General features: G+C 54.6%; 1 protein-coding gene across 5 annotated transcripts in view; it reads left to right on the forward strand.

Annotated features, from left to right (window-relative positions):
* The window catches only part of KDM2B (lysine demethylase 2B), a 125933-nt gene that overhangs the window by 104916 nt on the left and 7926 nt on the right, over window positions 1–13091 (forward strand). For all 5 annotated transcript variants that reach the window (XM_077748054.1, XM_077748052.1, XM_077748051.1 and 2 more), the window contains 9 exons: window positions 2269–2493; window positions 7901–8044; window positions 9349–9435; window positions 9607–9867; window positions 10059–10172; window positions 10775–10813; window positions 10937–11616; window positions 12325–12488; window positions 12576–12737. In XM_077748054.1, the coding sequence (XP_077604180.1) occupies window positions 2269–2493; window positions 7901–8044; window positions 9349–9435; window positions 9607–9867; window positions 10059–10172; window positions 10775–10813; window positions 10937–11616; window positions 12325–12488; window positions 12576–12737 (1876 nt within the window). The remainder of the gene's footprint in view (window positions 1–2268; window positions 2494–7900; window positions 8045–9348; window positions 9436–9606; window positions 9868–10058; window positions 10173–10774; window positions 10814–10936; window positions 11617–12324; window positions 12489–12575; window positions 12738–13091) is intronic.

Here is a 13091-nt window from a genome sequence, read left to right on the forward strand (position 1 = left end):
GGTTCAGGTCCATGGCTCCTTATGTGCCATTTTCGTCTCCAAATCCTCTGAAGACTCTTTTTTTTCCCCTCTTTGCTACGTATCTGGCAGCAATACCTGACGTGAATGTACACGTGTGACATGTGTAGGCCGATTTATCTCTCTTCCAGTGTTAGGGCTGCCAAGCTCCTATGTGTGACGAGGGGTACCCGAGACCTCCGTGGGGCGCAGTGTAAGGACTGCTAGGAGGGGGCTGCAAGACCTTCGCTGCTGGAAGGCAGAGTAGCTTGTGTGGGAGCAGCCCCTTCCCTGAGGCAGTCAGTGGTGACAGGCCCACCTGTGGGTCTCCCTGGTGACAGGGCCGCTGGTTGGGCCACCTCACAGTTGAGGGTGGCCATGACTGAGTGAGCGTGGAGTGGCTCTGTGGAAGCGGCAGGGCCAGGACAGGGCTGACGGGGACCGACGGGCCATCGGAGCTGGGGCTCGTGTCTCCCTTTCCCCTTGGGAGCCCGGTGCAAGCCGGGGGGGGATAAAGGTCAGAGGAGCGGCACTTCCCGAGGCGAGCACTTCAGCCGTCAGCCGGCTTTGCTGCCCCCTTGAATGTTACAGGCTGCCGGGAAGATGAATTGGAGGGAAGGATCACTTAGGTGTCAGTACTGAAGTGGGCGTGTGTGAGATTTTCAGATTTTTCACCCTGCGCAGGGACCACTGCGCTGGAGAAGAGATGGTGGACGGTGTTTCTCCTTGATATGGTGGTTTGTTTCTCAGTAGCCCTGTGGTGTTGGGGGAGAGGGGTCCCTGGAAGGAGGACCTTTCGCACTGTTGTGGTGCATAGCAACCACGCTTCTGGGTCCCCCCGGAGCTGACAAGAGGGGATTTTATTAGGGATCCACGTGTGGCAAGCAAGTAAAATTAAAAGGCTGGGACTGAACTCAAGATTGGCTGCAAAGGGCTCTAAGCATTTGATGTTGACTCACTAAGATGGTTTGGGGTAAGGAGTGTGTCTCCCTGGCAGAGGAATCATTTTTCGGCAAACTCTCCCGCTACTTGGAAGGGTGCTTCGGACGACACAGGCTGCGTCCTGTCCCTCCCACTTCTAGTCCCAGGCGCACGGGACCCCTCAGCAGGCGCTGTGACACCTTCAGTGGCCGGCCCAGAGCTTCACCAGGGTCCTGGTTTGCAAGAGGCTCTGAGGCAGCTGGCTGGGACATACGGACCCCTGAACAGGGCCTGTGGCTGGCTGGTTCACTCTTTCACGTTTTTATACCGCTTTCTGTTCATCGCCCTTCTCTGTTTTTCCTCTGAGTCACAGGGAAAGAAGCATTTGGAGCCCATTTAGAGATCTTGAAGTCAAGGTCCCTTAGGGTTACTGTCTCATTCTACCTGGGGTTGTTTGGTTTATTGAGCACGTCTGGCATGCCAGGCCATCTTGTCAAAGGACAGTGGTGACAGAACTCTCGATAACCGCTTTCCTGAGTTCTCTGTCTCACAGTTGGGGGGGAAGGGGGGGAGGGGGGGGAGGCCCCTGAGAAAACCGCCTGCAGAAGGCGCCCTGAACACAGGGCAGGGAGGCTGCCAGAAGAGAGGAGTTGTAAACTGGGGCCTGCAGAAGAGTAGGCAGTAGCCGAGCACAGTGGGGAGGGGAGTCTGCATTCCTGGCAGAGGGGACAGAGGTCTTCCGTGTGGCCGTGTATGGCTTCTCTGGGGAAGTACAAGTAGTGGCAGGGGCCTCTGCCCAGAGGTGGGGGCCATGGAAGGGTCTTGAGCCAGGACACGCTCTCAGAAGCAGGGTTCACTTTCTGGGGCTGCCGTAATGAACTACCCAGAACTGGGGCACTTAAAACAACAGAAATGTACTCTCTCACAGTTCTGCAGGCCGGAAATCTGCAGTCAGGGTGTTAGCAGGACCATGCTCACTCTGAAGGCCCTAGGGCAGGATCCTGCCTTGTCCTTTCCAGACTTTGGTGGAGCCTTTGGTGGCCGCTGACTTCCTTGGCTTATAGACCCATTACTCCAGTCACGTGGCCATCTTCCTGTGTCTCCACATGTGTTCCCTCTGTGCCTGTGTCCAGACTTCCCCTTTCATAAGGACGCCAGTTGTATCGGTTTAGGGCCCACCCTAATGACCTTGTTTTAATTGGATCGCCTCTGTACAGGCCTTGTTTCTAAATAAGGTCACAGTCTGAGGTCCTGGGGTTGGGACCTGAACACATCAGCCCCAGAGGCCCTGCAGTGGGGGCCCGGCCAGCCCTGCGGCCCGCCTCACTGGCCCTGTGTGCTCTCCCGCAGAACCGGGCGGTAGGTCGGCCCAAGGGGAAGCTGGGCCCGGCCTCCGCCGTGAAGTTGGCCGCCAACCGGACAACGGCGGGAGCTCGCCGGCGCCGGACGCGATGCCGCAAGTGCGAGGCCTGCCTGCGGACCGAGTGCGGAGAGTGTCACTTCTGCAAGGACATGAAGAAGTTCGGGGGCCCTGGGCGGATGAAGCAGAGCTGTATCATGCGGCAGTGCATCGCGGTGAGTGCAGCAGGCGCCCCTAGGGACCTCTCCCCACACCCCCAGAGCAGAGTGGGGGTGGCGGCCCTGGCCCTCCTCTGAATCCAGACCCCGCCTCCCTGGCTTGTTCTGCTTGTTGGTCTGCCTAGTCTCTCCCTTAAAGAGACTGTTCCAGCTGCAGAAACCCCTAGGAGGGGCTCCCTTGTGGGAAGAAAGGGGGCTCTGACCTGTGCTCTTTCAGATTCCACATCGCAGGACTTGGGGGCAGACTTACCTTGCCGGGCAGGCCCCCTTTTCTTCACCCGCTGATGGTCTTAGAACTCCTTCCTTCCCTAGATGACCGAGTACTTTGAAGTCTCTGCCATTAAAGATGTCAGCCTGTCCTGTCTGTGACCCCATTGCCAACATTTATGGTCCAGTTCATGACGGTTCTGGGCCCTCCCTTCCTTCCTGTCCTGCCTTCAAAGTCAGAGGGCCAGGTGGAAGGTCAGTGCCCCGCCTGAGGGGACTGCCCCAGATAGAGAGGGCTGATTTATGGAGCCCAGAAGCTGGGCTGCTGCAGAGCCTGGCCAGCCCACCCACATGCCCCTCCCACCCCCCACCGTGTTCCAGGACTGGGCAGTGGTGCAGACTGGCGAGGTGTGGTCCCGGGGTCTGTCCCTGGATCCCTATAGCACACCCCCCACCTTCTGCAGGGCTCTGTTCCCAGGCCAGGGTCCTCCCTGAGGGACGGGTGATCTCTCCACTCCCGTGGGAAAGCAGGCTCAGCAGGAGGGACGGGATTCCCAGGAGAGCCCCTCCAAAGGCCCAGCCTGGCACGGGGTGCATCCTCTCCCTGGCTAGGCTGCCGCTGCCCCTCCCCCTCCGAGCCCAGGGACTCCTTCCTCTTCCCCCTCCACGTGTACCACGTGCATTTTGTTTTAGTTCCGTGTTTTGTTTTTATTTTTTGTTTTGTTTCTTATGGTCAAAAACACATCAGAATTTACCATCTTAACCATTTTTAAGTGTCCAGTACAGTCATATTACCTATATACTCGTTGTGCAAGCTGATCTCTGGAACCTTTTCATCTTGCCAAATGGAAACCCTATATCCATCCAACAACTCCATTTCCCCTCCCCCAGCCCCTGGCAACCACCTTTCTACTGTGTAAGTGTGCCTGCTTTAGATCCCTCGTATAAATGGTATTTCTTCTTCTGCGACTGGCTTATTTCACGGAACATTATGTTCTCAGGATTCATCTACGTAGTGGCATGGGTCAGGATTTCCTTTTTCTTTTTAAGTAAATTCTGTGCTCAATGTGAGGCTTGAACTCACAACCCCGAGATCAAGAGTTGAATGCCCTACCAAATGAGCCAACCAGGCACCCCAGGATTTCCTTCTTTTTAAAGACTGAATAATCCATCATTTGTGCTGCATTTTCTTTATCTGTTCCTCTGTTGATGGACACTTAAGTTGCTTTTATGTCTTTTGGCTCTTGTGAAAAATGCTGCTGTGAACCTGGGGGTGCCCAGTATCTCTCTGAGATCCTGTTTTGAATTCCTTTGGGTATGTACCTGGAAGGAGGATTGCTGGATCATATGGTGGCTTATTTTTAATGGTTTCAGGGACCGCTCTGCTGTTTTCCATAGAGGTGGCGCCATTGTACATTCCCACCAACAGCGTACAAGGGTCCCGTTTTCGGCACATCCTCGCCAGCACTTGTAATTTACTGTTTTGATAGCAGTTGCCTGGATGGAAGGGAGGTGATCCTTGGTTGTGGTTTTGATCTGCATTTCCCTGATGATTGGTGATGTTGAGCATCTTTTCATATGTGTGTTGGCCATAGCTCCTTTGAAGAAATGTCTGTTTAAGTCCTTTGGCCGTTTTCAAATTGGATTGTCTGTGTTTTTGTTGAATTGGAGTTCTTCATGTGTCCTAGATACTAACTCCTCATCACATACACGGTTTCTAAATATTTTTCCCCATTTTCTGGGTTGCCTTTTCACTCTGTTGTTTCCTTTTGCTGTGCAGTTTTTGTTGGGTCACTTGTGTTTTTAATCGTTACCTATACGCAGGTCATTTCAGTGGCTTTCGGGAAGGTTGAGAGTCCCGTTGAAATTGAATACAGGTGTTTTGTCTGTGTGCATGCCTCTAGGTACATTTTTCTGGAGTGAAGATCGATGTGATGCATTGCATGCTGTCAGGATTTAAGAGAGGTTTTGAGAACAGTGTCCCCTAAAACTCAGATGTTGGCAGTGACCCAGCACTGTCGCTCCCTCTTCAGCTCTGCCCCGTCCCTGCCCTGTGTCCCAGGGTCAGTTATGGGACCTGTGTCTGATGACCCCGCTTTGCAGCCACGGTGCCTGGCACAGTGAGTGTTGGTTGAAGGAAACCTCACTGTGTGTTTGTGTGTGTGTGTGTGTGTGTGTGTGTGTGTGTGTGTGTGTGGTGTCCAACCTGATATGGCTTTTGGAACTAATAGAAAGTGTCGACTTGGCCTGACCATTGGGGTCCTCCTTGCTCTTCTAACCTTTCCACATTGTTGGGGCTCTTCCTGCTGTGGTTTACCCTCCTCTGACACATGCAAGGCACCTCTCCTCCCTTTCCAGGCCTTCTTTCTTGATGTGCCACTGTCTGTCCTCCCTGTGAGACTCCTTCCCTTCGCACCGTCCAGCACTGTCTCCCTGCTGGCTCGGGCCTGCGTTCCTCTCCTGAGTCTCTGCAGTAGCTCTGCCCGTGGTTCTGTCTACCAGTATCGGAGTCCGTCCCCTACCCTCGCCCACCCCATCACAGACCAGCCTCTGGCTGCCAGGTGTTCCTCACCCAGCACCCCAGCTTTGGGCTCTCCACGCTCCCCTGTCTCGGGTGCCCCGGCCCACTCCCTGTGGCTCAACACATCTGGCTCTTGCTTCTCTGTCCCTTTTCATGTGGGTGGGAGGTCCCTTTTGCTTTTTTGCTCCTCACTTCTCTGTGCCTGCAGGAGCCCGCATTGCCTGGGAGTCCTGGGAAAGCAGCCTCTCGCTGCTCCTCGTAGCACTTGCACATGACTGCCATGTTTCCCTAGGATTTCAGCATGTCTGTCTTCCTCTTCACGAACAGCTCGGGGCAGCAGCTGCCTTCCTCCTTACTGTTCCCCTTTTGGTGGCTTGCTTCAGGCTTTAGCAGATGTTTATTAAGTATTTGTTGAACAAACGATGGCTCTTTTGCCTTCAGTGTTCTATTTACTTGAACTCAAATGTTTGTGCCATTTTCTAGACTTTTCACTTAGTAGTGGAGGCTGCATCCCAGCCTTTTTGAAGTTTTGTTAATTCAGTGTGATAAAAATTAACTGTGTGCTTCATCTGGATCCCAGATACAGGGAGGTGGGTGTGTAAAGGAGGGGAGTAGAAGTGGCTTGTGCCTGCCTACAAAGGGTTTATAGTTTAGTACATCAGTTCTCAAACACTGTCCTCTTGGCAACTCTTTACCCTCTTAAAAATTATGAGGACACCCCGCCCCCCAAGAGCTTTGTTTATGTGGGTTATTTATTATTATTCAAAATTAAAATGGAGAAGTTTTAAAAACACTTTGAATTCGTTTAAAAAGAACAAACTCCGGGTACCTGGCTGGCTCAGTCGGAAGAGTGTGCCACTCTTGATCCCATGGTCATGAGTTCGAGCCCTGTGTTGAGTGTAGAGATTACTTAAATAAATAAAACTTTAAAATAAATAAAAAATAAAAAGAACAAACCCACTACCTGTTAACATAAATGACATTTTTTTATGAGAAATAACTACATTTTCCAAAACAAAACTTATTAATAGGAAGGATGGCATTGTTTTATGTTTTTGTAAATCTTTTATGTTTGGTTCATTAGACAAGACCTGCATTTTCATATATGTGTCTGTCTTCATTCTTTCGCAATATGTTGTTTTGGAGCCACCACGTGAGGAAGATGTGGCCTCGTGCAGGTCTCTAGTTGGGAAGGGGAGGCGTATTTTAGCACAACCTTCTTCCATAGGGGTGGATATCTCTGATACTCCACAGGAACTCAGCAAGTGGCAGCTTCTTAAAGGTTAGTTACAATGTGGAATCTGAAACTGTATCAGTGAACTTGTCATGCTGTTACATTAAAATTCATTAGTCTTTCCTTGCCCCTGGAAAAGCTCATTTGCTCACGCGCAGGGTGTTACAACATCAGGTGTTAAAACGTCATACATCACACATCGGGTCATTTGGAAAATACTGGCTCACTGAATTATACAGATTTTCCAAACAGGGGCATACAGTGTTCCACAATGTAAAACAAACAAACAAAAAGTAATAACCACATTTGTTAACACCACTGCCAGTCTCCCCCCACCCCCCCAATCCCCACCCCGTAGAGTCTTTAAGTATTATTAGGAAGTTGTCCAGTCCACTGTGGCTAGTGTAAGTTTTGCAAAATTCTAATTTTTGTTTTTAAAGTTTGAATTTTATCATCTGCAACAGATGCCATAAGTTTTTTTTCTGGAAGTGACCAGCTCATTTCATCTTTGAGAAACTTGCCAATACTCTTTTTATTCAGTTGCTCTGTCAAGTAGAATGATGTTCTTTGCAGAAAATGACCAAGTGAGGTCACAACTTAGTCACGAGTGCTCTTCCTTTAGATAACCATCGTCCTTTGGTATGCAGCAGGGGCGCTTGATGCACACTTCCTATTTTGTCATACAGAATATTAGAAGGTTATGTACTCAAGGGTTGAAGTTTTCAGAAAATTAGTAATTTTTTACTGCTTCATCATCAAGACTTTCATCAAAGACCTTCTTCAGTGAAACCGGCAATCTTTGTGTAATGAGCATGTGTCAGGGACAGACTCAGCCCTGCCCTGACGAGGGCCGGCGATTTCACTCGCCAGTGCAAACGTCAGCATAGCTGAAAAAGGCAGATAGCATCTTAGTGTTACTTTGAGATAGTTCTGACCCTGCGGACCTCCCTGTAAAGGTTGTGGGGACCCTGGAGTCTGTGGGATGTGCTTTGATAGCTGCTGATGGTGAGGCTTTGATACCCTCAGACCCCCACAGGCCTGGGCTCAGTTCACGCCCCACCTCCTCCTTCAGGTCTTTACTCGTGTTCGACGCTGTCCCTGACCTCCGTGTTCCGGATGAGCCCCTTCCACCCCTCACCTGGCCCTCCTTGCTGTATGTTTCTCCATGTCCCTTGTCACAGCATCTGCTGTTAGTTTTCATTTGTCTGCCTCCCTCCACTAAAATGTATGCTTGGGATGGCAGAGATTTTTGTCTTTTCCCAGGGCCATTCCTAGCATTTAGTATCTGGCACATAGAGATGGTAGCCTGTTGAGTATTGAATGAATGAATGAATGAATGACAGGCAGTGCCTGGGCCAGTTCTCTGTCGTCTCCTGGCCTTTGACCTACTACCCAGGGTCCTGGCCCCTGCTGACTCTTCTGTGTTCTCTCCGGCCCCTCAGCCAGTGCTGCCCCACACCGCCGTGTGCCTGGTGTGTGGCGAGGCAGGAAAAGAAGACACAGTGGAAGAGGAAGAAGGAAAGTTTAACCTCATGCTCATGGAGTGCTCTATCTGCAATGAAATCATCCACCCTGGATGCCTTAAGGTGAGCGGTGCCAGCAGGGTCTGGCTGGGCTGCCCAGCACCCCCGCTGAGTGCCTCTGGTGGTGCTGATGCTGAGGGACTGTGAGCTTCCTCCCCCAGAGGACCTCTGAGTCTGGGGGGTTCTGAGTGTCAGATAACAAGCCGAGGGCAGGAAGGGTCTAGAGTCTCTCAGACCTGCCACCCGTGTCTTTGNAGGGAGAGACTGGGTGGCTGTGCAGCTCGCTGGGATCCTGGCTTGGGGCTTTGGGGAGAACGAAGCCTGGGCCTGGGAGGGCGGACCCTGGAACAACCAGCGGTTGCACTCGTGTCCCCGTGTGCCAAGAACCTGCTCCCTTGGCGTGCCCAGGGCAGGGCTGCCTTCTTGTGCGACCGCTGTGCTGGGCCTGTCTTAGGCAACAGGTTCTACCTCTGCAAGGAAGAGACTGTTCTGGGCTTGTCCCCAGAGAATGTCATCATACCTGGCACCTCCCTATCAGCCCAGGTGTCAGCCTATGTGTATCTGTGTGGGTTTTTTTAATGTTTGTTTATTTATTTTGAGAAGGAGAGAACATGAGCCAGGAAAGGGGAGAGGGAAAGGAAGAGAGAATCCCAAGCAGCCTTCATGCTCAGCACGGAGGTGGACATGGGGCTCGATCTCACAACCAGGAGATCATGACCTGAGCCAAAATTAAAAGAGTTGAATGTCTAACTGGGCCACTCAGGCACCGCTATGTGTGTGTTTTAGAAAGACTGAGGTGGGCTTGCCCCACATATCACCTCAGCTTTGAAATGTCTGTTTTCCCCGGTAGCTTGTCTCGGGGCTCATCCTCCTGCACAGGCCTCACAGTGTGAAGGGGGCACTGTGATCATCCCCTGGCTTTGGAAGCCGGACTTCATGTTTTAGTTGCTTGGTTACTTCTGTCTCCCAGATCAGAAGCCCCTCAAGGGTAGGGACAGCACCTCTGTGTTGCTCACACCTAGCACCCGATGCTCCTAAATGACAGCAGGCCCTGGGCCCATGGCTTTCCCTCAGTTCTGTCACTGAATTGTTGCAGGATGCTGGTGAGACAGGGACGTTCCATTGCATGATGGAGGGCACTGGCCCACAGAGATGGAGTGATTTGCCCAGGATCACTGAGCTAGTAAGAGGCAAAGTTAGGATTGACCCCTGGCCTGCATCCAGAGCCACCTGTCTTAACCATCTTTGTTTTCTCTTGATCAAGGATGGGATAGAAGTGACATTTGGGAGGGGGCTGTTGGTGTTCCTGGCAGATGTGGCATTTTCTGTCCCCTCCCTGCTTGCTGACTGGCGTGTGCCCTCCGCAGATTAAGGAGTCAGAGGGCGTGGTCAACGATGAGCTTCCAAACTGCTGGGAGTGTCCAAAGTGTAACCACGCCGGCAAGACCGGGAAAGTGAGTGCCGGGCTCCAAGTCCCAGGGGTCAGCCTGGGAGGGGCGGACCTTGGCCTTGCCAGATGCAGCCTGTCCCTGCGCTGTGGGCCCGTGGGGTGCCGCGGGTTCCCGGAGGGGGCAAGTCCAAAGATATACAGTTTGTTTGTTCCTTCTCTCTTTTTGGCCTACAAGCAAAAGCGTGGCCCTGGCTTTAAGTATGCCTCCAACCTGCCCGGCTCCCTGCTCAAGGAGCAGAAGATGAACCGGGACAACAAGGAAGGGCAGGAGCCTGCCAAGCGGAGGAGTGAGTGTGAGGAGGCACCTCGGCGCAGGTCCGACGAGCACCCCAAGAAGGTGCCCCCGGATGGCATCCTGCGCCGAAAGTCAGACGACGTGCACTTGAGGAGGAAGCGGAAATACGAGAAGCCCCAAGAGCTGAGTGGACGCAAGCGAGTACGGAGCGGGAGGAGCGGGCAGCGAGGGGTGGCCTGGCTGGTCCCGGGTGCGGGGCGCACGGGCGGGGGCGGGGAGAGCCCGGGGTCCTGGGCTCTGGCTGCCCTGAGCAGGTCACCTAAGTCCCGAGAGCCCGGCCCAAAAGAAAGGAGGGGAAAACCAGCGAGTCACTCCTCTTCCCACCCCTTTAGGCCTCGACGCTTCAAACGTCCCCCGGTTCCTCCTCTCACCTCTCGCCGAGGCCCCCTCTAGGCAGCAGCCTCAGCCCCTGGTGGAGATCCAGTCTCACTTACTTCCAGCAGCAGGTGCTCCCACGTCGCCCCGCCCTCCCGAGGCCCTGGGGACTTGCGAGTCNCCGCTCCGAGGCGTCTGTGCGCCGCAGCTTCCCGGGCCCCTGTCGCGGATCGCTGGCTGGTGGTTCTGGCGTGGGGCCTGAGAAGCTGAAGCTGCCGCGGGGAAGCCCTGTGGATCTGGAAACCTCTGAGGATCCTGGCAGCCCCGCTCCGCCCAGCGGCTCTTCCCGCTTCGGCCACAAGGTGGCGCCTGGTTGTCGTTCCCCAGCTCCAGCCATTAAGGCTCCGCTGGGAACCCCGCAGGCCCCGCCTCCAGGACTGGCTCCCAGAGCCAAGTCCAGCCTCAGTGGGCGAGTGCACACCTCAGGGTCTGCCCGGGGGCGGGAGGTCAGTTGGGTGGGAACAGTTCGACCACACTTCTCCCCTCCAACTTCTAAGAGCAGCAGGCAGGGCCCACTGTGTTTCAGTCTCAGTGGAGGAGATGGGATTTGTGGGGAAGGTGGTCCTCCAGCCCCTACTCTAGAGACTTGGCTCGTGAGGGGAGCAGTGTGTAGAGGGGACCGAATCCCATGAGCCCTGGGAGCAAGCTCTGCATGCTTTCTTTCCTGTGACAGCTAAAGCCTGGCAAAGAAGATAAGCTTTTCAGGAAAAAGGTACCTCTCCCCACCGCCCCCCGCCCCCATGCCTACTCCTGGGTCAGTGGGGCCCACTCTGAGGGTGGGGAGGCAGCCCTGAGCCTAGGGGCTTAGCTGCCCTCGCTCCCCCTCCTCCCTCAGCGGCGGTCCTGGAAGAACGCCGAGGACCGGATGGCTCTTGCCAACAAGCCTCTCCGGCGCTTCAAGCAGGAGCCGGAGGATGACCTGCCCGAGGCGCCCCCCAAAGCCCGGGAAAGCGACCACTCCCGCTCCAGCTCCCCTACGGCTGGGCCCAGCACAGAGGGGGCGGAGGGCCCCGAGGAGAAGAAGAAGGTGAAGATGCGCCGGAAAAGGCGGCTTCCCACCAAGGAGCTGAGCAAGGAGCTGAGCAAGGAGCTGAACCAAGAGATCCAGAAAACCGAGAACAGCCTGGCCAACGAGAACCACCAGCCCATCAAGTCAGAGCCCGAGAGTGAGAGCGAGGAGCCCAAGCGCCCCCTGGGCCTCTGCGAGCGCCCCCACCGCTTCAGCAAGGGGCTCACCGGCACCCCCCGGGAGTTGCGGCACCAGCTGGGGCCCGGCCTTCGAAGCCCACCCCGTGTCATCTCCCGGCCCCCTCCCTCCGTGTCCCCGCCCAAGTGCATCCAGATGGAGCGACACGTGATCCGGCCGCCCCCCATCAGCCCCCCGCCTGACTCACTGCCCCTGGATGATGGGGCGGCCCATGTCATGCACAGGGAGGTGTGGATGGCCGTCTTCAGCTACCTCAGCCACCAAGACTTGTGTGTCTGCATGCGGGTCTGCAGGACCTGGAACCGCTGGTGAGGGGCTGAGCTTGGACGGGGAGGCAGCCAGGGACTGGCCCTGTGTTGGGCGCCAGGCTAAGGCTTAGACTAGCCCAGGAATGGCACATGTGTGGAATGTGTCTCCACTTAAGTCACTCATGATCGTCTTTCTCTCCGTCTGAGTTCAGTCCAGCTTAATTATTCTTCTCAAAGAGTTCCAGGTGGCTACAGCAATCTGGTCACGCTGGTCTTGTCAGAAGAGGTGAACCTTATCTGATTGCTTGATTCAGCCCTTGGAAGATGAACTGAGGACCAGGTGGAGTCCTTGTCCTTAAAGAGGCAGCCCAGGTTAAAAGCAAGTGTTCCAGTTACTGATCTTAATTTCAGCTTCCATATTTCCTAACTTACTGGCCTTTGCCAGGTTACTTACCTTTTTCTGTCAAAGGGCACGATATGATGTCTGCCTGGAGCGTTACTGTGAGAAGTGGTGTGTAGAGGGTGTGGTAGAGCCCCAAGTAAAGACTTAATGAAGAGTAGGTACTGGCACCTTCCGTGGGGGCCTGGGGCAATCAGAGGAAAGGTGCCCAGGTGTGGGCAGGACAGGCGTGAAACGGAGAAGGATCCAGAGGGTGAAGCCAAGGAGTTCCCCCTCCTCCAAACATGGTAGTGGGGTGAGTTGCCACAGCAGTGCAGGGGGCTTGCTCCAAGTCTGATGATGCCCCCTCTGCTGGGCCTGGCCCCCAGGTGCTGCGATAAGCGGTTATGGACCCGCATCGATCTGAACCACTGCAAGTCCATCACCCCCCTGATGCTGAGCGGCATCATCCGGCGGCAGCCTGTCTCCCTGGACCTCAGCTGGACCAATATCTCCAAGAAACAGCTGAGCTGGCTCATCAACCGGTTGCCTGGTGAGCGCTGGGCCAGGGACCCCAGAGGTTTAGTGGTGGGGGCTGGGGCGCCTCGCCTGACCTGCCAGCCCTCCCCCTGTCCCCCAGGGCTCCGAGACTTGGTGCTGTCAGGCTGCTCGTGGATCGCCGTCTCAGCTCTCTGTAGCTCCAGCTGTCCTTTGCTCCGGACCCTGGATGTCCAGTGGGTAGAAGGACTAAAGGACGCCCAGATGCGAGATCTCCTGTCCCCGCCCACAGATAACAGGCCAGGTGAGTGGCCAGGCCCAAGGAGGTCGACATGGAGGCAGTCTGACAGGGCTGTGCCATTAGAGCTGCTTTTCACTACGGGCTCCGGCCGGTGCATGGGCTCCCAAGCCTTCTCTGGTCCCAGCCCTTTCCCGGAGGAGACTGTCGTGTTCTCGCTCAGCTTCAGGCAGAGAAGGGAGCATTGAGAGCAGAGGCTTCTTGGCACACCCAAGACTTTGCTGTGAGGGCTCTGCATGCGTTCTCACTACTTCTCTGTTAATTTGTCCTTCGTTGGCTTCAAGCTTCCTTGAGCATGGGGGTCAGCGTAGTTGGAGATGAGCTCACAAGATGGAACCTTCCTGACTTGGGTTGTGAGGG

Source organism: Crocuta crocuta, unplaced genomic scaffold, assembly GCF_008692635.1.
Source record: "Crocuta crocuta isolate KB4526 unplaced genomic scaffold, BGI_CrCroc_1.0 scaffold29, whole genome shotgun sequence".
Classification (NCBI taxonomy): Eukaryota; Metazoa; Chordata; class Mammalia; order Carnivora; family Hyaenidae; genus Crocuta; species Crocuta crocuta.